General features: G+C 49.7%; 1 protein-coding gene across 2 annotated transcripts; it reads right to left on the reverse strand.

Annotated features, from left to right (window-relative positions):
- Window positions 1-27: 27 nt before the first annotated feature.
- On the reverse strand, window positions 28-25,308 carry COA8 (cytochrome c oxidase assembly factor 8). 2 transcript variants are annotated; one of them, XR_010746329.1, is made up of 6 exons: window positions 25,142-25,308; window positions 8,451-8,648; window positions 6,548-6,611; window positions 5,729-5,823; window positions 5,060-5,150; window positions 127-264 (listed from the first exon to the last, which is right to left on the reverse strand). XR_010746329.1 is itself a non-coding variant. In XM_066344503.1 (5 exons), the coding sequence occupies exons 1-5, from the start codon at window positions 25,262-25,264 to the stop codon at window positions 159-161; spliced, it is 582 nt and encodes a 193-aa protein (XP_066200600.1). In that variant the 5' UTR covers window positions 25,265-25,306; the 3' UTR covers window positions 28-158. The 2 variants fall into 2 exon arrangements, 1 of the variants encoding a protein (XP_066200600.1); XM_066344503.1 differs by lacking the exon at window positions 5,729-5,823 and having other exon boundaries at window positions 28-264; window positions 25,142-25,306.
- Between the last annotated feature and the right edge of the window lie 8 nt (window positions 25,309-25,316).

Raw genomic sequence — 25,316 nt, forward strand, 5'->3', positions numbered from 1 at the left:
CGTCCTCCCAGCCTTTCCTGCACAGACAGATGCCCAAGGGTCCCTGGAAGAAGGGGCAGGACTCAGCCCCTTACAGGCTTTCAGAGCCCTCATGAAATGTGCCCCTAACCAGTGGCTTCTCCAGGAAGCTTGGAGCACGCGGTGGGGCGGGACAGGCCCTAACTGCTGGTCTTCTTCTGTTTCAGCCTCAGCTTGTTCCAAATCCTCTCCAGGGCCACTCTCCCCATGAAGAAGGTGATGGCAAAGTTACGCTTGTACCAGTCTCTGCAGAGGAACAGGATAGCACATGTGTCACACTGCAGGAACTGAGGACTGGCACCCAGGCGTCCAAGGCGAACTACTGGCAGAAAAAGCGGACGCCCGGACTGCTTCCCCCACGTCTCCTCCTTTCTCTACCCTCAGGAAAGCTGCCCTGCTCAGAAAAGCCTTCCCTCCCTCCACATGGCGTTGTACCAGGCTGAGAATAAGGCCCGACACTGCCATGCCCAGTGCAATACAAGCCCACCATGCCCTTCCCCGGGGGCCCCTGCAACCACCCCTGGGTTTTCTTTGTTTTTTAATTTTTAATTTAATTTAATTTAATTTTTTTACAGAGACAGAGAGAGAGTCAGAGTGAGGGATAGACAGGGACAGACAGACAGGAATGGAAAGATGAGAAGCATCAATCATTAGTTTTTCGTTGAGCATTGCAACACCTTAGTTGTTCATTGATTGCTCTCTCATATGTGCCTTGACCGCGGGCCTTCAGCAGACCGAGTAACCCCTTGCTCGAGCCAGTGACCTTGAGTCCAAGCTGGTGAATTTTTGCTCAAACCAGATGAGCCCACGCTCAAGCTGGTGACCTCGGGGTCTCGAACCGGGTCCTTCTGCATCCCAGTCCGACGCTCTATCCACTGCGCCACCGCCTGGTCAGGCCACCCCTGTTTTTTGCTAAGACTCCAAAGGCGCCCTCAGAAGCCTGGGGCCTTCCAACAGCCCAGTGGCAGTCTTGGAGAGACAGAATTTCTGGGTGATGGGGGGGGAGGGGACTGCAGGCTGTGCTAGACATAGCAGGGACCATGTTGGCTTTGGCACCTTATATGCATTAGGAGCATATGACAACAACTCCATCGTGAGAAGCTCATTTATCACAAGTGCCAACATCACAAAGCTCCATGTCTTCTTCTAGATGACCTGAGCTTTTGTATAAACTGTGTCTCTAAAGAGATCATTCCACAGCTTCTCTTACAAACACAGGAATGGAGTTCAGAGTCACACAGGCCTGCGTGCCTGCGCGTTACTTACAGAACAGGCCGAAATGTGCAGAGTCACCCCGTGGTCGGCAGCTGAATGAACAGGCCGAAATGTGCAGAGTCACCCCGTGGTCGGCAGCTGAATGGGCAAAGCTTGGAAGGTTGCCACAGTGGAACACACACATTCCAGACCCTCAGTGCTAAGCCCTCGGAAGCTGGGATGCCAAGTACCAGTGTTTTCCAGCCAAATGAGCTGATGTGAGAATGTGCAAACTTGATACCAGACCAGACTCAGAAAAGCCACAGCCAGAGGTGAAAACACCTGTTTTCTGGAGCCTTCGCGTGATTAAATGGAAACCCTGTCTGTGTGAGAACGATCTTTGCATTTCTATCCATTTCAGCGATGCCCTAGATGGGAGGCAGTACCCTAAATAAACAAGAAAAGCTTCCAGGAAAACAAACCAAAATACCCAGTATCACGCCCTGGCCAGACAGCTCGGCTGGTTAGGGTGTTGTGCCCAGGCTCAGAGGTTGCAGGTTCGATCCCTGGTCAGGACACATACAGGCAGGAACATATCTATGTTCCTGTCTCTTGCTCGCTCTCTTTCTCCTTTCCTCTCTCACTCTAAAATCAAGAAATAAAATAAAATAAAAAACGTATTGCACCGAGATGAAATCAAGTTCTTCCGTTACGGAAAAGCCAGATGCCATACCCCCCATGCAGACCGTCCAACCTGGGGGAGTGCGGGGAGACAGGACATGAAGCTCTTCCTGTTCCCGTGCGGACGGCAGGATAGGGGGCCCCAGTGCTGCCCGACCTGGGTCGAGGCCGGCCCTCTTCACTCCCGAGGGCCACAGCGCACGCGTCCAGCTCACGGGCGGGACACACAGGGCTGACCGGGTGAGTGACCGAGCTCAGGGTCCCGCATGGCGGCCCCGGCCATTACCACCAGCCTCTGGACCCCCCCCGTACCTGCTCGGTCTGATGCTGTCTGCGTTACGTTTTAAAGCGAATCTCAAACATCCTATGTCCTATCATTTCACCTAATACACCATCGCATATTGCGAAGACCTCTTCTAAAAACACGTATTGCCTTCACTGCAACTATTAAAATGAGTAACTGATCAATACAACCCAATACGCGGTCACTGTTCCATCTCTTCTCAGTGCCAAAAACATCTTTCTCTGGGTGGTTTGTCTGCATCTTGATGCAGATGTGGTCTGCCCGTTGCAACGAAATCTCTTCTACTCTATGATGCTTCCCCTTCTTTCCTTGTTCAAAGTCTAGTTACCTGCTGACCGGAAACCATTTGTCTTGTAGAACTTCACACGTGTTGGGATCGTATCGCCGGGCTATCATTCTGAACATGGTCTTCTAGGAACCCCTCTCACCCCTTCGCCCTGAAAACTGTTAGGTGAGGAGGCCCGACCTATTCCAATTCCCCCGTTTCTGGTAAGAACACCTCTCAGGCGGCCCTCACTTTTGCCTGCATCTCCCGGGCAGGACGGCAGCACCCCACTCCATAAGGCGTGAAGACGCGCTGGGGTGCAGGGAGGTAACTGGCCTGACGACCTCCTGGGCAAGTCCCCATCGTCCTGCCCGCCAAGGGGTTCTAGCAGCCGTGCACGGGGGATTGCTGCCCAGACACACCCTGCATTAGGGAGAAGCTCACGTTCCGGGCCTATCACTCCCTCGGCGTTAGCTGTCATCACCTACGAAGAGCGTGTCCCTGCCCCTGGCAACCCTGAAGCACAGTTGGCACTTGAGGGGCAGGATGTCGGGAGCCGATCCACTAGTGCTGGCTAACAAGGTCACAGCAGAAGAAGATCCACAACTGCTGGTTGACAAAGTCACAGCAGAAGAAGACCAATGGCTGCTGGTTAATGGAGTCACCGCTGTGAAGACTAACAGCTGCGGGTTGACAAAGTCACCGCAGAGGAGAGGCACAACGATACTTCCCCCTTTTGACCTTTTTGAATTAATCTGGCCTTATATCCCCCCTTTTTCTGGGTGTGTGCTATCATTTATGGCACAGGGATAATAGTACCGTGCTTTCCCTGTAGATTCATAGTAATTTCTTTGGAAATGAGACAGAGGGTGTGAGTTCCACAGAAAAGCCTGTAAGCCCCTTGAACTGGGCTCATAGACATAAGAGGCTGGCTATGATATCCCTCATAAAGGGTTAAGTTGGTAGGAGAACTTCTTCTTATTAATCATGTTAGAAAGAATAGATTGTGACTTATGAATAGGTAGGGAAACAGTAACTATACACAGAGCACCTTTCAGCCTTCACTTAATTCATCACTTTTCCTCCCTAGCCTTTTTATGTAGTAGAGTAAAGAAACTTTCCTTTCTTCTTGCATACCTGACCTGCAGGTGGTGGAACACTCTGAGAAAAGTAAAGTTAGAACTTAACTAGTGTATGAATATAGTAATAAATAAAATTTGATTAGACAATAGCATCATAGGTAAGGTAGAGTTGTTATTCAGTACTGACCTTTTAGAAGTCTGTACCAACATTGTTATTGCTGTTCAAGTGATTGTATAACTGTACTTTGAATGACTTACCACCTAATTTATAGATGTAAGAATAGTGATACAAAAACAATGATTAATCAATGTATTCTGAATACCATGTGATTGTAACTTAGTGTGTGTGCATAAAAAGAAAGCTAGACCAGCATTTGGCAGAGATGCCTGGCAGTAAATGCTAACTAGAGAATAAAGAGAAAGAAAAGAATTCGGCTCTCTCACTCGATTCGTGCCGACGCCGTCTCTTCCTGTGGGACCCCTGGATCCTTCCCCCCGGGGCTGGACCCCGGCAGCAGGACAGGCGGGTGCTCTTTGGATTTTTTCCTTCGTTTGTCAATTTGCAGAATCATGAGATGACTGCCTAGCGATACCCACCCCTGGAGGTGACCCATGAGCCTGTCGGCATCTTATGATCGCGAAGGTGTTTGTGTACTTGATATCTTTTTTTTTTTTTTTTAACTTTTTTTTTAATTTCTTATTTATTTATTTATTCATTTTGGGGGGGAGAGAGAGAGAGAGAGAAGGGGGAGGAGCAGGAAGCATCAACTCCCATATGTGCCTTGACCAGGCAAAGCCAGGGTTTTGAACCGGCAACCTCAGTGTTTCCAGGTTGACGCTTTATCCACTGCGCCACCACAGGTCAGGCCACTTGATATCTTTTTAATCCACTGAGGTCATTTGCTTTGGTGGCTGAAACGGCTTCCTCTCCGGCCCGGGGGAACCCCTCCCATTGGCTCCTGTGCTGGCCTCACAGCCCCCTCACTCTCAGAGACGAGATATCTGGACACGTTCTGCAATGTTCCTACCCTGGCCCGTGCTTCTCCGAGGGGCCAGGTTCCACCTGGGGGGAATGTTTTAGCACTATGGGTGCAAGCTGTTATGGGGCTGCCATGCATAATAACTTTAAGCTGTCAATCTTTTTATTTTTCTTTTTAATATGTATTATGTTGATTTTAGAGAGAGGAAGGGAGAGAGTGAAAGAGAGACAGGAACATCAATCTGTTCCTGTATGTGCCCTGACCAAGGACCGGATGGGCAACCTCCATGCATCAAGACAATGCTCTAACCAACCAAGCTATCTGGCCAGGGCTAAGCTGTCAATCTTATTTAAAAGTGCAAATACTAAGTTTACAGCAATTTCTACACGGCTGGTTAGAGCGTGGGTGGTACTAGTAAGTTTACAGCAACTTCTACCCTTGATGTAAACATGAATGTCAGTAAACTAAGGTAAGAAAATAATCCTACCCAATGTGGATGTGATGCTCAAATTTTTAGGAAAAAGAAAATACTTACCTATTATAATACATATGCTTCTGAAAATTTTTACTTAAAAATTCCTTGTAAAAGTCAGCCATTTCTTCTGCGTTTAATGTTGCTTTTTGACCTGCAAATAAATTTCAACTTAAACATTAATATGTAAGGGAAAGAAACCCACAACTATTGATCTAAAAACAAGTTTAGCAAAGTTGCAGGATAAAAGGTCAATATACAAATAGCAACTGTGCCTGACAGGTGGTGGCGCAGAGCATAGAGCAGCGACCTGGGATGCTAAGGTCCCAGGTTCGAAACCCCGGGGTGCAGGCTCACCACCTGGAGCGCGGGGTCCCGGCTTAAGTGTCAGATCATAGACATGACCCCATGGTCCTTGCCTTGAGCCCAAGGTCGCTGGCTTGAAGCCCAAGGTCGCTGGCTTGACCAAGAGGCCACTGGCTCAGCTGGGACCCCCAGTTAAGGCACATGTGAGAAGCAATCAATGAACAATTAAAGTGCTACAACTACGAGTTGATGCTTCATTTTTTTTCTTTTCTTTTCTAGATTTTACTTATTCATTTGAAGGGGGGGGGAGAGAGAGAGAGAGTGAGAGAGAGAGAGAGAGAAGGCAGACACAAGGGGGGAGGAGCAGGAAGCATCAACTCCCATATGTGCTTTGACCGGGCAAGCCCAGGGTTTTGAACCAGCGACCTCAATGTTCCAGGTCAACGCTTTATCCACTGCACCACCACAGGTCAGGCACGAGTTGATGCTTCTTATCTCTCTCCCTTCCTGTGTCTCTCTCACTAAAAAAAAATAAAAAAAAATTAAAATAAAGAAACAAAGGGACTTCCAGCAGAAGTGACCGGCTGCAGCCTGCAGACCCAGCCTGGCCTGCCCACCCCAAACAGCAGACAGTGTTCTGTTGGGACCCCCTCTGCCCATTGCTACGTCTTTCCTGGCGCTGCTCACACAACAGCAGAGCTAGCCGAGCAGGTGAAACACAGACCGCCCTGGGGCCCGCAGGACTAAACTCCTTTCTGCGTAGCCCTTCACAGAAACAGCTCGCCAACTCCTGGCTTCAAGACTGACAGCCAAGGAACTGGTGAGGATGTCACTGCAACAGGCGGAGAGCGAACAGGCTGACTGCGGCAAGGTTCGAAGGTGGGAGTGCAGAAGTGCTGAGAAACGCTGAGCTCCCCCTGCAGGAGAGAGGGGGCCGGGGCAGACTTGCCGGGTGGCTCCCAAATTCCCACCCATGTGGGCTGTGGGACTGAGAGCTGTGGTCAGAAACACAGCAAGGGGCGCTGGTGGGGCCGGGTCAGAGGGAGGTCCTGGATGAGAAGTGACCTAGAATCACGGGGGCTGATCACCCACAGAGAGGGGAGGGCAGAGGAGGAGGGCTGACAGCTGTCCGGTCTGCCTCAGAGCACCTGCCCCCAGGGGCCGTGACTCACCCCCTGAACTTCCTCTGCTTTTCATCTCCTTGTGCCATTACTTAAATCAGGAAAAAAGAATGAATGAACTGACCTGGTTCCGTTCTCAGTCCCAGGCCTTTAGTTTTCAGTCTTGAGTGAATGAATTCTTCCTTTTCCTAAAGAAAGACGACTGTCAGGCAGCCCTGTCCTCCCCTCCCCCCTGCCAGACGTGGCTCCCGAGCTCTGGAGGAGGACCCCCGAGAAAGGGCCTCACAGAGCCTGTTTCAACCAGCTCGCTCTACTTTCAAGTTTCTTGTTTGAAACAGGATTTGAAAACGAGCTGTTTAATACCATTTGGGAGGCACTGTTTGTTTACAAATACACAGGATAAATGTACTCCATTTGACTTAGCCGACCCAAATGGATAAACATGTGAAAGATAAATGTTTCTCTTCAGGATCAGAAGACATATGCTTTCTTTTCCATACAGTTTATTTATGAGCATGCTGTGAAGACTTCTGAATTCTCAGGAAGAACAACAGCACATCACAGAAATTCACGTTCATAAATGTAAACGGGCCCTGGCTAGTTGGCTCAGTGGTAGAGTGTCAGCCCAGCGTGTGGACATCCTGGGTTTGATTCCCAGCCAGGGCACACAGGAGAAGCGCCCATCTGCTTCTCCACCCCTCCCCCTTCTCTCTCTCTCTCTCTCTCTGCCTCCCTCCTGCAGCCATGGCTCGACTGGCTCAAGTGAGTTGGCCCAGACGCTGAGGATGGCTCCATGGCCTCTGCCTCAGGTGTTAGAATGGCTCTGGTTGCAGTGGAGTAATGCCCCAGATGGGCAGAGCATCGCCCCCCAGTGGGTATGCCAGGTGGATCCCGGTCAGGGGGCATGCAAGAGTCTGTCTGCCTCACCCCACTCACTAAAAAATAAAGATAAAAATAAAAAAATAAATATAAACACACACTATACACACTTGAAGTTCAGTCTGGCTTTGCTACTCCCTTTACCTCCTTGACAGTCTCAGGATTTGTGATTCCGTGAGTGATCAGTACTCTTTTTTTTTTTTTATTGATTTTTAGAGAGAGGAGAGAGAGAGAGAGAGAGAGAGAGGGAAGGGGGAGGAGCAGGAAGCATCAACTCCCATATGTGCCTTGACCAGGCAAGCCCAAGGTTTCGAACCGGCAACCTCAGTGTTCCAGGTCGACGCTTTATCACACTGCGCCACCACAGGTCAGGCTCAGTACTCTTTATGTAGAGTTACACATTGCCTTAAAAATTACATGCATATAGGCCCTGGCCAGTTGGCTCAGTGGTAGAGCGTCGGCCTGGCGTGCAGGAGTCCTGGGTTCAATTCCTGGCCAGGGCACACAGGAGAAGCGCCCATCTGCTTCTCCACCCCTCCCCCTCTCCTTCCTCTCTGTCTCTCTCTTCCCCTCCCGCAGCCAGGGCTCCATTGGAGCAGGGTTGGCCCGGGTGCTGAGGACGGCCCCATGGCCTCTGCCAGAGGCACTAGAATGGCTCTGGTTGAAACAGAGCAACACCCCAGATGGGCGGAGCATCGCCCCCTGGTGGGCATGCCGGGTAGATCTCGGTCAGGCCTATGCAGGAGTCTGTCTGACTGCCTCCCCATTTCCAACTTCAGAAAAAATACAAAAAATACAAAAAAAAATTACATGCGTATATATGTGCATATACATGTATGTATGAGAGAGAGAAAGGAGAAGGAGGAGGGAAGGATGGAGGCACTACCAAATACAGTAAGCCCTCACTTCACATCACCCACAGGTTCTTGGAAACGAGTATATGTAACTAAACCAATATTGCCGTGGGTTCGTTATATAAAGAAGAGTTGAAGTTCCCAGGGCCCCTCATCAATGTTCTAAGGAAAGGACACTGAACCAGACGGTGGGAACCTGCTGTAACTGACTGCAAGGCAGAGCAAATACTAAGGACTTGGCACCCCCGTGGCCACCTGTGTTAGTGCTCGTTCTGACCTGGCATCTAAATGTACCTTGAGAAAAGTCAAATTCTGGTTTGCCCAGAACTGCTGGTTCCATTCCTGTGTTTCTTGCCTGAGTTCTCTGAGCCTCTGTTCCGATGGCGACTCGTCGTCTGGGATGTAAAAGTGGACAGGCCGAAGGTTAGAATATCTGTCTGGGGGTCCTATCCAATCATAGCAAGATTTCCTTGGAGGGCAGAATCTTGAGACCTTTAACAAAATACATGGGGGTTAACATACAACTACATGAACCTCTGGTGCTGTTATAGAAGGAACAGTACAGGTTCACAAAACGTCCCTCGTTAGTATACCCCTTTCAGAGAACGACAATAAATATTGTAAACATTAACGCTATACCAAACGTTTTCAACACAGGTGCTGGAGCAATGCAAAACAGGAATCTCAACCTGTACTTTGCACCATAGGCAAAAATTAACTCAAAATGGATGGAAGACCTAAATGTAAAATCTAAAATGACAGCCTGACCTGTGGTGGTGCAGTAGATAGATTGTGGACCTGGAACGCTGAGGCCGCAGGTTTAAAACCCCAGCTTTGCCTGGTCAAGGCACATTCCTCCTCCTCACTCCCCTTTCTCTCTCCTTCTCTCTCTCTCTCTCTCTCTCCCCCATCTAAAATAAATAAATAAAATCTTGCAAAAATATCTAAAACTATAAAACTTGTAAAATACGCCCTGGACAGGTGGCTCAGTGGGTAAAATGTCCCAGCACACCAAGGTCACGGGTTCAATCTCTAGTCATAAGAAGCAACCATGAGTGCACACAACTACATGGAACAACAAGTTGGTGCTTCTCTCTCCTCTCTTTCTAAAATCAATAAATAAGATTTCTTAAGCCCTGGCCGGTTGGCTCAGCGGTAGAGCGTCAGCCTAGCGTGCGGAGGACCCGGGTTCGATTCCCGGCCAGGGCACATAGGAGAAGCGCCCATTTGCTTCTCCACCCCTCCGCCGCGCTTTCCTCTCTGTCTCTCTCTTCCCCTCCCGCAGCTGAGGCTCCACTGGAGCAAAGATGGCCCGGGCGCTGGGGATGGCTCTGTGGCCTCTGCATCAGGCGCTAGAGTGGCTCTGGTCGCAACATGGCGACGCCCAGGATGGGCAGAGCCTCGCCCCATGGTGGGCGTGCCGGGTGGATCCCGGTCGGATCCCGGTCGGGCGCATGCGGGAGTCTGTCTGACTGTCTCTCCCTGTTTCCAGCTTCCGAAAAATGAAGGAAAAAAAAAAAAGATTTCTTAAAATTTGTAAAGTACAGTAGAAAATTGTACAACCTTAGATTAGCAAAGATGTCTTCAGCACCAAATATGCAATCCATAGGACAAAATACAGATGAACTGGCCCTGGCTGGTTGGCTCAGTGGTAGAGCGTCGGCCTGGCATGCGGAAGTCCCGGGTTCGATTCCCAGCCAGGGCACACAGGAGAAGCGCCCATCTGCTTCTCCACCCCTCCCCCTCTCCTTCCTCTCTGTCTCTCTCTTCCCCTCCCACAGCCGAGGCTCCACTGGAGCAAAGATGGCCCGGGCGCTGGGGATGTGTTGGGCAGATAAAATATATTATGCTCACTTTGTTAAAGACGGCGCTGCCCACGAGGAGGCCGTTGCCCAGGTGATATTAATGTGTATCTTTGTGGGCAGTTAGAATCCTTGTAGCTTGGGGCTTGGTTTTGGGATTAAGCCTTTCCCACCCGTTTTGATGTGGGGCGGTACAATCCAATCATGCCTCAGAGAAGTATCTGTATTAGAGACTTCCCTATTTTGTATATTGGATTAAGAGTTTGGATTTCTACACTATAAAATGGGGACGAAGCGGGAACTTGCGCTCTTGGTTCCTGAGATTATCGTTAGAGGAGAGAGCAGAGCAGAGAGCAGAGAGAGGCCACGTGGAGTAGGCCAGGAGAAGCAGCCAAGATGGCGGAGTGCTGAGTGAGATGCCAGTTTGTGTAGAGTTTGTATCTGGGATAAGGAAGGAGATGGGGAACTGAGGAGAATAAGGCTGGTGAGCTAGAAACCTTTGATTCTAGGAAACTCGGATAAGTCAGTGGCTTTGTGAGCACTGAATGTGAGTGGGTTTTGGAGCCCAGTGTGTGTTTTTACTTGCCCGCCGGGTGCAAGCTAGGATTAAAGACTATGGCCCACCAGTTCTTGGCTCCGTTGTTTCTTTACCGACTGTCCGAATCCAATGCGAACCTGCATGGGCTGGGCTGCTGTGATAGTGGCCCTGGCCACGGCTCCTGGCTCTACAGGATGGCTCCTTGGCCTCTGCCCCAGGCGCTAGAGTGGCTCTGGTAGCGACAGAGCGACGCCCCAGAGGGGCAGAGCATCGCCCCCTGGTAGGCAGAGCATCGCCCCCTGGTGGGCGTGCCGGGTGAATCCCGGTGGGGCGCATGCAGGAGTCTGTCTGTCTCTCCCCGTTTCCAGCTTCAGAAAAATACAAAAAAAAAAAATACAGATGAACTGGACTTTACCAGAGTTAAAACAAGACACTACGCAGAAAATGAAGACAAGCCACTGACTGAGAGAAAATATATGCAGATCTGGAGAAGATCTTGTTTCCAGACTATATAAAGACTTCTCAAAACTCAGTAATAAGAACACAGGCCCTGGCCAGGTGGCTCGGTAAGTAGTGCACTGCCCTGGTATGTGGAGGTTGTGGGTTCAATCCCCCATCATGGCACACAGGAAAACCAACCAATGAATGCCCACGTAAAATGAAACTAAGTGGAGCAACGAATTAATGCTTCTCTCTCTCTCTTCCCCTTACTCTTCCTCTTACTTCCTTTTCCTTTCTCTCTCTCTTTCAAATCAGTGAATTTTTTTTTTTTTAAGTGAGAGGATGGGAGATAGACTCCTGCATGCGCCCTGACCAGGATCCACCCAGCAAGCCACCGTCTGGGGCCGATGCTTGAATCAACTGAGTCATTTTTAGCACCTGAGGCTAATGTACTAAGACTAACTGAGCCATACTCAGCGCCCAGGGCCAAAGCTCAAACCAATCAAGCTAGTGGCTGCAGGAGGGGAAGAAGGAGAGAAACGGGATAAGAAAAGGGGGGGAGAAGCAGATGGTTGCTTCTCTTGTGTGCCTTGGAAATCAAACCTGGGATATCCATACACCAGGCCAACGCTCTACCCACTGAACCAACCAGCCAGGGCCAAATTTTATTTATTTATTCATTTATTTATTTATTTACTTATTTATTTATGTATGTATTTATGTATTTTTCTGAAGCTGGAAATGGGGAGGCAGTCAGACAGACTCCCGCATGCACCCGACCGGGATCCACCCGGCACGCCCACCAGGGGGCGATGCTCTGCCCATCTGGGGCGTTGTTCTGTTGCAACCAGAACCAGTCTAGCACCTGAGGCAGAGGCCATGGAGCCATCCCCAGCGCCCAGGACATCTTTGCTCCAATGGCTCCATTGTCTTTGGGAGGGGAAGAAGAGACAGAGAGAAAGCAGAGGGGGAGGGGTGGAGAAGCAGATGGGTGCTTCTCCTGTGTGCCCTGGCCAGGAATTGAACCCGGGACTTCCGCACACCAGGCCGACGCTCTACCACTGAGCCTACCGGCCAGGGCCCCAAATTTTATTTAAAAATAAGAAAACAGATAACCCAATTGAAACATGGCAAAATATCTAAATACATCATTACAGAAAAATGCAAATCAAAACCTCTGTAAGCCTGACCAGTGGTTGGACAACCGGCTTAAATGTGGGATTATCAAAATGATCCCAATAAGCCATGACCAGTTGGCTCAGTGGTAGAGCACCGGCCTGGCGTGCAGGAGTCCCGGGTTCGATTCCCAGCTACAGCACACAGGAGAAGCGCCCATCTGCTTCTCCACCCCTCCCCCTCTCCTTCCTCTCTGTCTCTCTCTTCCCCTCCCACAGCCAAGGCTCCATTGGAGCAAAGTTGGCCCGGGCACTGAGGATGGCTCCGTGGCCTCTGCCTTAGGCGCTAGAGTGGCTCTGGTCACAACAGAGCGACGCCCCAAATGGGCAGAGCATTGCCCCTGGTGGGCATGCCGGGTGGATCCCGGTCGGGCGCATGCAGGAGTCTGTCTGACTGCCTCCCCGTTTCCAACTTCAGAAAAATACAAAAAAAAAAAAAAAATGATCCCATAGGTTGCTGGCTTGAGCAAGCGGTCACTGGCTCAGCTGGAGCCCCCTGGTTAAGGCACATATGAGAAAGCAATCAATGAACAACTGAAGTAATGCAAATACAAATTGATGTTTCTCATCTCTCTCTCTTCTGGTCTGTCTGTCCCTATGTGTCCCTCTCTCTGTCTCTGTTACACACACACACACAAGACCGAGGTGTGCTACTGAAACACACCACATGGACGGATCTCCAAACAACAAAGAGCAAGAGAGCAAGGCACCAAAAAAGACACACCACGTGATTCCACTTGTGTGACATTCTGGGGGAAAAAGAATCACATTAGCCTGATCAGGTGGTGGCACAGTGGACAGAGTGTCGGACTGAGATGCAGATGATCCGGGTTCAAAATCCTGAGGTCACCAGCTTGAGCACGGGGTTACTGGCTTGAGCCCAAAGGTCACTGGCTTGAAGCTCAAGGTCGCTGGCTTGAGCAAGGGGTCACTGGCTGGGCAGTACGCCGCCCCCCATCAAGGCAAGTATGAGAAAACAATCAATGAACAACTAAGATGTCTCAATGAAGAATTAATACTTCTCTCTCCTTCCTGTCTATCCCTATCTGTCATTCTAAAATAAAATAAAATAAAATAAAATAAATAAAAATCACATCAGCAGTTACCTGCAGTGATGGGTAGAGGGGACTGGAGAGAAGCTACCATTCTCACTGGGGTGCGTGCTGCACAGATGTATTCTCTTTGTCAACACTCATCAAATGCACACTTAAAACAGGTGTATTCATGTTACTGTATATAAACTACACCTCCATAAAGTCAACTAAAACCCATGCCATCTACAGAAAGCTTGACTGAGATGAACAATTTGGTTGAAAAGCATGTACCCCAGTTTAACTAGAAACGGCAGTTACTGATGAACTAGCCTCAGGACGTTCAGGGGTTCTGAGCAACTCAGAAGTCTTTCCTAAGTCAGGTCCTAGGGGGTGAACACACAATACAGTGTACAGAGATGCGTTGTGGAGCTGTACACCGCAAACCTGTATCATTTTGTTGACTGGGAATCACCCCGAGAGATTCAATTTAAAAAATGTTATAGAGTGTCTTTCCAGAGCCCCTCATCACTGACAAGTTTCTAAGTCCTCCTGTTAATGCTGAGACACAGAACTGCACGTACAGCTTACATGCGGTGGACTGGCGGGGACAGGGAAGCAGTGGTGTGGGTGGACGGGTCAGAGCCGAGGGGGGCGTGGGCAGCCAGGCTGACCAGATCAGAAACGGAGAGGAGGAGAGGGAGAGAAGTCCAGATACAGCAGTCACTTCTGCGTGGCCACTGCTGCTGCGGTCACAGGTGACATGTTGCACACCCCACCGACTCAGTCCTGTGACTGTTCCCTTCTGCGTTCATTCCTCCTTGCAGATTCACACATCTCCATACTTTTTTTTTTTTTTTTTTTTGCATTTTTCCAAAGCTGGAAACGGGGAGGCAGTCAGACAGACTCCCGCATGCGCCTGACTGGGGTCCACCCGGCACACCCACCAGGGGGCAATGCTCTGCCCCTCTGGGGCATTGCTCTGTTGCATCCAGAGCCACTCTAGCGCCTGAGGCAGAGGCCATGGAGCCATCCTCAGCGCCCGGGCCAACTTTGCTCCAATGGAGCCTTGGCTGTGGGAGGGGAAGAGAGAGACAGAGAGGAAGGAGAGGGGGAGGGGTGGAGAAGCAGATGGGCGCTCCTCCTGTGTGCCCTGGCTGGGAATCGAACCTGGGACTCCTGCACGCCAGGCCGACGCTCTACCACTGAGCCAACCGGCCCATACTTTTTTTAAACAAATCTTTTTTAATTTTTTTAGATTTTATTGATTGATTTTTAGAGGAGAGAGAGAGAGTGAGAGAGGGAAGAAGAGAGAGAGAGGGGAGAAGTTGGAAGCATCAACTCATAGTAGTTGCTTCCTGTATGTGTCTTGACTAGGCGAGCTCAGGGATTCAAACAGGTGACCTCAGTTCCAGGTTGGTGTTTTATCTACTGTGCCCCCCATAGGTCAGGCATCTTCATACTCTTTGTATTCTTGTCTAGTACTTCCTTTTTGTTTTATAGAGACAGAGAAAGAGAGAGAGACAGGGGCAGAGACAGGAAGGGAGAGAGATAAGAAGCATCAACTCATAGTTGCAACACCTTAGTTGTTCATTGATTGCTTTCTCACACAAGCCTTCACAGGGTGGTGTGGGGCTCCAGTAGAGCCAGTGACCCCTTTCTTGACCTTGACCTCAAGCCAGTGACCATAAGGTCATGTCTATAATCCCACACTCAAGCCAGTGACCCGCACTCAAGCCAGCAACCTCAGGCTTTGTAACCTGGGTCCTCAGCATCACAGGCCAACACTCTATCCACTATGCCACTGCCTGGTCAGGCTGTCTCGCACTTCTAAATAAGGTCTCAGTGTCATCTGGAAGTCAAGTTGGGCCACCAAGAGGTCCAGCCAAAGTGGAAAGTTCCAAAGGAAGGAAGGGCCAACAAGCCCACACAGAAGGGACCGAAGGCCTCCTTCCTGCATGAAAGCGACAAGGCCATGTGACAATCCTTGGCTTTCCCAGCTACCTGCACCTCACAAAGCAAGCTCCAAGAGGCTCCAGGGGGTCCAGTTATTTTCCATGTTTATCTCTTAGTTGCTACTGAATAACTTCCATACAGGGGAACTCTGTGAACCAACCCTTTCCATCGTCCTCAGTTCTCCATTATAATTTGAGATATTTTTTTTTTTGTATTTTTCCGAAGCTGGAAACGGGAGGCAGTCAGACAGACTCCCGCATGCGCCCGACCGGGATCCACCCGGCACGCCCACCAGGGGGCGATGCTCTGCCCATCTTGGGGCATCCCTCTGCCACAATTGGAGCCATTCTAGCGCCTGAGGCAGAGGCCACAGAGCCATCCTCAGCGCCAGGGCAAACTTTGCTCCAGTGGAGCCTGGGCTGCAGGAGAGAGAGGGAGACAGAGAGGAAGGAGAGGGGGAGGGGTGGAGAAGCAGATGGGCGCTTCTCCTGTGTGCCCTGGCCGGGAATCAAACCCGGGACTCCCGCACGCCAGGCCGATGCTCTACCACTGAGCCAACCGGCCAGGGCCTTAATTTGAGAGATTTTTATCTCGATTGTGGCAGAGGGATGCTCTGTGCTCCCCTATAAACATGTTGTCCGGTCTTTGTTCATTCAAGAACTGCTATTTAAAAGGGAGAAGGGACCTGGTGGAGGAAATAGTCCTTTTGTAAAAGGGAAAAATCGCTTTGAGGCCTCAATAATTACTGTAATTTCTGGTTCTTTCAGCACAAGCATCTTAGTAATGCTCGGACGTGGAGTGGCTGGGAGGGGCGCCGGCGGCAAACCGGAAGGACAGACTCTGGAACCCAACAGTTCCCTCCGCCCCCGAGGCCTGTATGGTGTTCTTTCTGGTTGGACTGAGCTTCCACTACCCGTGTCTGGAGCAGCTAACCTTCCAAGTTTTGTCTCTTAAACTGGAAACTTCTCCTTCTAGAAGCCAGGACTTGTAGCGGAGGCTTTTTCCCAGAGCACTCTTTCCTGCAAGGGCCCCCACACAGGCCAAAGCGCATCTCTGAGTCAAGGCTGCACACCAACCACCCGGGGCAACCAACAGGCAACAGTGAAAGGAACAAAACCTGCGGAGATTCTGGGTCTGCGTGGCTGGTCTCTGGTCTACAGTCCCGACTCCTCCGAGAGGAAATGAGGGCTGGAGACCTCAGCCTCCTACTCTGGGCAGAGACACTGAACAAATCAGCACAGCGCAAAGACCAGCATAGCAGACCCAGGATGACTTTATACCAGGAGCAAGGTTGGTTTAATATCAGAACAGCAGTCAATCCCAATGGAAGAACACACCACCAAGGAAGTAGTCTTCTCAAAAAAAAAAAAAAGTCAAATATGAATGTGGTCAAGGCTCTATAGAGAGTACAGCTGTCCACTGACAGGAAACGCACAGGTCAGAGGGACGTGTTAAATTACACCATGGGGGCCCTGGCTGGTTGGCTCAGTGGTAGAGCATCGGCCTGGCGTGCAGGGGACCGGGGTTCGATTCCCGGCCAGGGCACATAGGAGAAGTGCCCATTTGCTTCTCCACCCCCCCCCTCCTTCCTCTCTCTCTCTTCCCCTCCCGCAGCCAAGGCTCCACTGGAGCAAAGATGGCCCGGGCACTGGGGATGGCTCCTTGGCCTCTGCCCCAGGTGCTAGAGTGGCTCTGGTTGCTCGCAGCAGAGTGACGCCCCGGAGGGGCAGAGCATCGCCCCCTGGTGGGCAGAGCGTCGCCCCTGGTGGGCGTGCGGGGTGGATTCCGGTCCGGGCGCATGCGGGAGTCTGTCTGACTGTCTCTCCCCGTTTCCAGCTTCAGAAAAATACAAAAAAAAAAAAAAAAAATTACACCATGGGCTCGGCCTGTGGTGGCACAGTGTTGATATGTTGACCTGGAATGCTGCAGTTGGCGGTTCAAAACCCTGTGCTTGCTTGGCCAAGGCACATACAACAAGCAACCAATGAACTAAAGTGAAGCAACTATGAATCTATACTTCTCATTACTACCCCGCCCCATAAAATCAATAAACAAAATATTTTATTTATTTATTTATTTATTTATTTATTTATTCATTTTAGAGAGGAGAGGGAGAGACAGAGAGAGAGAGGAGAGAGACAGAGAGAGAGAAGGGGGGGAGGAGCTGGAAGCATCAACTCCCATATGTGCCTTGACCAGGCGAGCCCAGGGTTTCGAACCGGCGACCTCAGAATTTCCAAGTCAACACTTTATCCACTGCGCCACCACAGGTCAGGCAATAAACAAAAATTTTTTTTTTAATTTTTTCTTTTTTTCTTTTTTCTGAAGCTGGAAACGGGGAGAGACAGTCAGACAGACTCCCGCATGCGCCCGACCGGGATCCACCCGGCACGCCCACCAGGGACGATGCTCTGCCCAGCAGGGGCGTCGCTCTGCCGCGACCAGAGCCACTCTAGCGCCTGGGGCAGAGGCCAAGGAGCCATCCCCAGCGCCCGGGCCATCTTTGCTCCAATGGAGCCTTGGCTGCGGGAGGGGAAGAGAGAGACAGAGAGGAAGGAGGGGGGGGTGGAGAAGCAAATGGGCGCTTCTCCTATATGCCCTGTCCAGGAATGGAACCCGGTCCCCCGCACGCCAGGCCGACGCTCTACCACTGAGCCGACTGGCCAGGGCCTAAACAAAATATTTTTTAAAAAATGGCACCATAGCCTGACCTGTGGTGGCGCAGTGGATAAAGCGTCGACCTGGAAATGCTGAGGTCGCCGGTTCGAAACCCTGGGCTTGCCTGGTCAAGGCACATATGGGAGTTGATGCTTCCACCTCCTCCTCCCTATCTCTCTCCTCTCTCTCTCTCTCTCCCTCTCTCTCTCCTCTCTAAAATGAATAAATAAAATAAAAATTTAAAAAAAAAAAAAAAAAAGAAAAGAAAATATTTGCCTGACCTGTGGTGGCGCAGTGGATAAAGTGGTGACCTGGAACAGTGAGGTCACTGGTTCAAGGCCCTGGGCTTGCCTGGTCAAGGCACATGGGAGAAACACCTACTCTCCTTTCTCTCTCTCTCCTCTCTCTAAAAATTAATAAATAAAAACTTAAAAAAAAATAAAATAAGAAAGTTAAATGATCTTTAAAAAAAAAAAAAAAGGCCTGACCTGTGGTGGCGCAGTGGATAAAGCATCGACCTGGAAATGCTGAGGTTGCCGGTTCGAAACCCTGGGCTTGCCTGGTCAAGGCACATATGGGAGTTGATGCTTCCAGCTCCTCCCCCCTTCTCTCTCTTTGTCTCTCTCTCTCTCTGTCTCTCCCTCTCCTCTCTAAAATGAATAAATAAAAAAATTAAAAAAAAATTAAAAAAAAAAAAAAAAAAATGGCACCATAGGCCTGACCTATGGTGGTGCAGTGGATAAAGCATTGACATGGAACACTGAGGTCACTGGTTTGAAACCCTAGGCTTGCCTGGTCAAGGCACATATGGGAGTTGATGCTTCCTGCTCCTCCCCCTACTCACTCTCCTCTCTAAAAATGAATAAATTTAAAAAATGATAAAATAAAATAAATAAAAAACGGCACCATGGGAATGCAATAAGCAAAATCCAGATGGTGGAACTTTTAAAGGACACATCTTTTACCTACCCTAAATAAACTGCTTTATTTTATTTTTATTTTTCTACAGAGACAGAGAGAGGGATAGACAGGGACAGAGAGATAGGAACCGAGAGATGAGAAGCATCAATCATTACTTTTTCATTGTGCATTGCTACCCCTTAGTTGTTCATTGATTGCTTTCTCATATGTGCCTTGACTGGGTACTTCCAGCTGAGCCAGTGACATTTTGCTCGAGTCAGTGACATTTTGCTCAAGCCAGTGACCTTGGGCTTCAAGTCAGCGACCATGGGGTCACGTCTCTGATCCCACGCTCAAGCAAGTGACCCTGTACTCAAGCTGGTGGGCCTGTGCTCAAGCTGGCAACCCTGGGGTTTTGAACCTAGGTCCTCTGTACCCGAGGCCGATGCTCTATCCATTGAGCCACCACCTGGTTGATTCTTTTTTTTTTTTTTAATTTTTTACAGAGACAGAAAGTGAGTCAGAGAGAGGGATAGACAGGGACAGACAGACAGGAACAGAGAGAGACGAGAAGCATCAATCATTAGTTTTTCATTGCGCGTTGCAACACCTTAGTTGTTCATTGATTGCTTTCTCATATGTGCCTTGACCGTGAGCCTTCAGCAGACCGAGTAACCCCTTGTTGGACCCAGCGACCTTGGGTTCAAGCTGGTAGGCTTTTGCTCAAACCAGATGAGCCCACGCTCAAGCCGGCGACCTCGGGGTCTCGAACCTGGGTCCTCTGCATCCCAGTCTGACGCTCTATCCACTGCGCCACCGCCTGGTCAGGCTGGTTGATTCTTATATATGCCCAGACTGGGGGTTGAACCTGCAGCCTTGGTGTATCGGGATAGTGCTCTAATTAACTGAGTTGCCCCTTCTTTTTTTTTAAAGCAGTTTATTTAGGGCCTGACCAGGCGGTGGCGCAGTGGATGGAGCGTCGGACTGGGATGCGGAAGGACCCAGGTTCGAGACCCCAAGGTCGCCAGCTTGAGCACGGGCTCATCTGGTTTGAGCAAAAGCTCACCAGCTTGAACCCAAGGTCGCTGGCTCCAGCAAGGGGTTACTCAATCGGCTGAAGGCCCACGGTCAAGACACATACAAGAAAGCAATCAATGAACAACTAAGATGTCGCAATGAAAAACTGATAATTGATGCTTCTCATCTCTCTCCGTTCTTGCCTGTCTGTCCCTATCTATCCCTCTCTCTGTTTCTCTCTGTCCCTGTAAAAAATAAAAATTAAAAAAAACAATAAATAAAAAATTTATTAAAAAAAAAGAATTGATGCATTGATGCTTCTCATCTCTCTCCCTTTCTGTCTGTCTGTCTGTCCGTTTGTCCTCTCTCATGTGCGCATGTGTGCGCTAAAAAAAAAAATTTAATTATAAGAAGGGATATAGTTAAAACCTACAAATTAAAAGAGAAATAAAATATCAATCAATCATAACACGCAGACCTTATTTTGAGCCTGATAAAGCCAAATTATAAAAGAAAACATTCCATTTTTAAGACAAAGAAATTTGAACACTGTTAGTTACTAAAATTAAGGAATTATTATAATATTTTTAGGTGTGACAATGGTATTATGTTTAAATATCTTGTAAAAATTTCTATCTTTCAAAGATACATACTGAAATAATTACAAATGAAATACAGTGTGTCTGATATTTGCCACAAATTATCCTTGAAGGGAACCCGAGGAGGTCAAGATGAAATAAACAGCCATAAATGGATAACTGTAGAAGCAGGGTATAGGTTCACAGAGCAGTTCTTTTTTGTTGTTGTTTTCAAAGATTTTATTTATTGATTTGGACAGAGGAGAAAGAGAAAGAGCAATAAGGCATGGGTGGCAGGGGGTGGGGTGGGGCAGAAGCATCAACTGGTATGCTTTGCGCATGTGCCTTGGCTAGGCAGGCCTGGGATTTCGAACCAGCGACCTCTGCATCCCAGGTCGAAGCTTTATCCACTGCATCACCACAGTTCAGGCATTTTTCTCATTTATTTTGAGCTTCAACTTTCTCCTTGCAACATTTACTCCAGGGGTCTCAAACTCACGGCCGTGCGGCCCGCCCACCAATTTTGTGCGGCCCGCAGACTAATCAAACTTCGTGGATTAGTCTGCGGGCCGCACAAAATTGGTGGGCAGGCCGCGAGTTTGAGACCCCTGATTTACTCTATGCTTGGGGGGTTGAAGATCATTTAGGTCTTAAAGCATGTCTCTTGAACTCAGAGGGAGGGCAAGAATGAATGAAAAATACGTAGGGTGAATGCTGAGGTTGCCGGTTTGAAACCCTGGGCTTGTCTAGTCAAGGCACATATAGGAGTTGATGTTTCCTGCCCCTCCCCCTCCCTCCTCTCTAAAAAATGAATAAATAAATTCTTTTTTTTTTTTTTGTATTTTTCTGAAGTTGGAAACGGGGAGGCAGTCAGACAGACTCCCGCATGCCCCCAACCAGGATCCACCCAACATGCCCACCAGGGGGCAATGCTCTGCCCATCTGGGGTGTTGCTCCTTTGCAACCAGAGCCATTCTAGCGTCTGAGGCAGAGACCATGGAGCCATCCTCAGCGCCCGGGGCCAACTTTGCTCCAATGGAGCTTTGGCTGCGGGCGGGGAAGAGAGAGACAGAGAGGAAGGGGAGGGAGAGGGGTGGAGAAGCAGATGGGTGCTTCTCCTGTGTGCCTGGCCGGGAATCGAACCCAGGACTCCCGCACGCCAGGCCGATGCTCTACCACTGAGCCAACTGGCCAGGGTCAGTAAATAAATTCTTAAAAGAAAAAGAAAAGTATCTAATAAAAAGAAGTCTGACCAATAAAAAAAACATGTAGGGTGAATTAGACACACAAGATTAAAATACAGCTAGGTAGATAAAGAAAACGAAAGGTTTCAAGTAACATCCTGTTACTTTTAAAAAGACCTGATATTTAAAATCAAAGCCTGAAAGACAATCATCTCTAGTCTTAGGCAGTACAAAGGCGGCTCCATTTTGCCCTTTCTAACTCCCATTTTCATTAGGACTTTGCAGATCACAATGACTATAGTCTAACCCAGGAGGAACCGACATGGTTGAGAGACTCAAAGGCTATAAACACCTTTCTAGTGTTCCTGGAACTGACTAACCGCAGACTGACCCACCTGAATTCCAAAGAGCACATGAAATTCTACCAGTTCCCTAGCAACACACATTAGCAAGAACTTTCCAACCCTATAAAGCTCCCAGACTCCCTCCTACGCCCGGGGCTGATGTCCTTTTCAGTCTCAGCCGTCAGCACCCAGGTGCGCTGATCAAGTCCATTGTTTTACCTCCCTTGGCCTCCTGCAATCTGTCTCTCTGTGACCCTAACATCTGGGTGCTGCGGGAATTTAATGACCCGTCAGGAAGCACACAAAGACGGGACCAAACACACAGGAAGAACCAGCTGCTCTAGGTAAAAGCTGTTCTTTTCAGCCCCCACAGCATCTACTGTAATGGGGCCCCCACCCTAAAAAAACAACACGGGTCATAATGTTAGTACTGGGCAAGGTCAGACTCCTGGGTCAGCTGCTCCACTTCTCAGCATCATCACAATCATCACCTTTGCAGAGTTAGCAGCCCGACAGGTCCACGGTGCTGGCTTCCGGTCCCTGTATGACAACAGGCGGGTGTGGGCTCCTCCTCAGGACCAGAGCCATGGTAAGGCCGGCACTGTTTGCCCTTCCAGAGCAGGTTCAGGTAACTGCTCAGTACCCTTCTGCCCAAAGAGCGAGGTGCTGAGTAGGTTTATGTGTTCTAGGAGTAGAGGTCAGAGCTGCCACCACTATAACAGGGACTGAGTCAGGGGCCAGGCATAGGGGAACCGGTGCCCTGGTATTCCACGTCTAAACTGTAAACTAGTCAGAACTTCAAAGCCACATTTTAAAATAATATTAGTGATAACAGAGCCTGACCAGGTGGTGGCACAGTGGATAGAGCATTGATGCAGATGACCCAGGTTCAAAATCCAAGATCGCCACCTTGAGCGTGGGCTCACCAGCTTGAGCACGGGGTAGCTGGCTTGGGCGTGGGATCATAGACATGACCTCATGGTCATTGGCTTGAGCCCAAAGGTCACTAACTTGAAGTCCAAGGTTGCTGGCTTGAGCGCAAAGGTCACTGGCTTGAGCCTAAAGGTCACTGGCTTGTAGCTCAAGGTCACTGGCTTGAGTCCAAGGTCGCTGGCTTGAGCAAGGGGTCACTCAGTCTGCTGTAGCCCCACGGTCAAGGCACATATGATAAAGCAATCAATGAACCACTAAAGTGCCACACAAAGAATTGATGCTTCTCATCTCTCTCCCTTCCTGTCTGTCTGTCCCTATCTGTGCCTCTCTCTGCCTCTCTCTCTCTGTCATCCACACACAAAAAGGTTAATGATACCTGACCAGGCGGTGGCGCAGTGCATAGAGCATCGGACTGCGATGTGGAGGACCCAGGTTCGAGACCCCGAGGTCTCCAGGTTGAGCGCGGGCTCATCTGGTTTGAGCAAAGCTCACCAGCTTGGACCCAAGGTCGCTGGCTGCAGCAAGGGGTTACTCGGTCTGCTGAAGGCCCACGGTCAAGGCACATATGAGAAAGCAAGCAATGAACAACTAAGGTGTTGCAACAAAATACTAATGATTGATGCTTCTCATCTCTCTCTGTTCCTGTCTGTCCCTGTCTTCTTTCTCTCTGACTCTCTCTCTGTCTCTGGAAAAAAAAAAAAAGGTTAATGATAACAGAATAAAAGGAATAAAAATTTACAGATGAAAATGTGCAGACAACCATATCATTTACTTTTTATTTTTTCATTGTTTTGGAGGGGATGGAGACAAAGGTGACAGAGAAGCATCAAATTGCTGTTCCACTTAGTTGTGCACTCATTGCTTCTCTATGTGCCCTGACGAGGATCAATCCCGAGACCTCAGTCTGCTTGATGACATTCTATCCACTGAGCCACCTGGGCAGAGCCTAGGCAGGCACAGTTTGGAATTCTTAAAATTGGCTCTTTTTAATTTTTCAATTTTTTTTTTTTACAGGGACAGAGAGAGAATAAGAGAGAGGGACAGATAGGGACAGGCAGATAGGAACGGAGAGAGATGAGAAGCATCAATCATTAGTTTTTTGTTGTGACACCTTAGTTGTTCATTGACTGCTTTCTCATATGTGCCTTGACAACGGGCCTTCAGCAGACTGAGTAACCCCTTGCTCTAGCCAGCGACCTTGGGTCCAAGCTGGTGAGCTTTGCTCAAGCCAGATGAGCCCGCACTCATGCTGGCAACCTCGGGGTCTCGAACCTGGGTCCTCCACATCCCAGTCCAACACTCTATCCACTGCGCCACCGCCTGGTCAGGCTAATAATTTTTTTTTTTTTTTTTAGATTTTATTTATTCACTTTAGGGGGAGTAGGGAGGGAGGGAGAGAGGGAGAGGGAGGGGGAGAGAGAGAGAGAGAGAGAGAGAGAGAAGCAGGAAGAAGCAGGAGGCATCAATTTCCATATGTGCCTTGACCAGGCAAACCCAGGATTTCAAACCAGCAAACCTCAGCATAACAGGTCAGGCTTTTTCATTCTTCTTTAACGACTTTTTAAACCAGGTTTTTTAGCCTCGCTCACTACTAGCCTGTGAGCGGAATACGGTGTTAGTATTTGTATGCTTTGTTTACATATTTTATCTGCAGCCCTCGTTAGTCAACACTTTCCTAGGCAGTTGGAATGAAGGCCTCCGGCCCCCTTAAACAGAATGTCCTTCTCCAAATAAGTGCAGCTTCTAAAAACTGCCCGCCATTCGCCGCTGCCAGACACTAACCTTTGGCCGGGAACAGGCCTATACGCGCAGTTTCCAAAGAAGAATAACAGTGCAGCTTCAAGTCCTACAAAATACGATGCCAACGCTTGCCATTGCTTGAAAAAAAAAGCACTAACAATCTCAACGAAGCCAAAACACAGACCAAGAAATAAAGAAGAAGAAAAAATAAAAACAAACCATGCTGTGGCCCTAGCGGGTGACACAGTGGATAACGCGTCGCCCCGGAGCGCGAGGACGCGGGTTGACCCCAGCGAGGGCACTCATGAGAAGCAAGCAACAGGTGCACAACTAAGTGGAACCACGGGCTGACCCTTCTCCCAATCTCTTTCCGTTCCTCTCTCTCCCTCTTTCAAAGTAATGATGATGATGATGATGATGATAATAGTAATAATAATAATAATGCATGCTGTGCACATGAACACATCAGGAGCCCTACACGGATCCTATGAACCCGCAGCTGACTCCGCGACAGCAGCAAGCTTGTCAACCGCGCGTGCGCAGCACCCGGCTCCGCGGGCCGCTGGGCTGACGCCGCGGTGGGCCCGCAGGTGTGCAAGGCGCACAGGTGTCCCCGAGAGGCGCGGCCCGAGCTGTCACCCCCGGCGGCCGTCCCTCCCGGCCCAACCTCTTCGGGGGTCCTACTCACCCGGCCCGGCGCCGCATCCCTGCGCTCTGCGCCTCGCTCGGGGGCGAGCCGGCCGCCGAGGCTCGTGAAAGAGCGGCCGAGAGAAGGGAGACAGCCGGTCCGTAGCGCCCGGCGGGCCGCCATAGCCACGCATCCGCGGCCGCGGCGCACGGCGCAGTGGCGACGGCGCGGGGCT

The sequence above is a fragment of the Saccopteryx leptura genome, chromosome 6, assembly GCF_036850995.1.
Source record: "Saccopteryx leptura isolate mSacLep1 chromosome 6, mSacLep1_pri_phased_curated, whole genome shotgun sequence".
NCBI classification, from domain to species: Eukaryota; Metazoa; Chordata; class Mammalia; order Chiroptera; family Emballonuridae; genus Saccopteryx; species Saccopteryx leptura.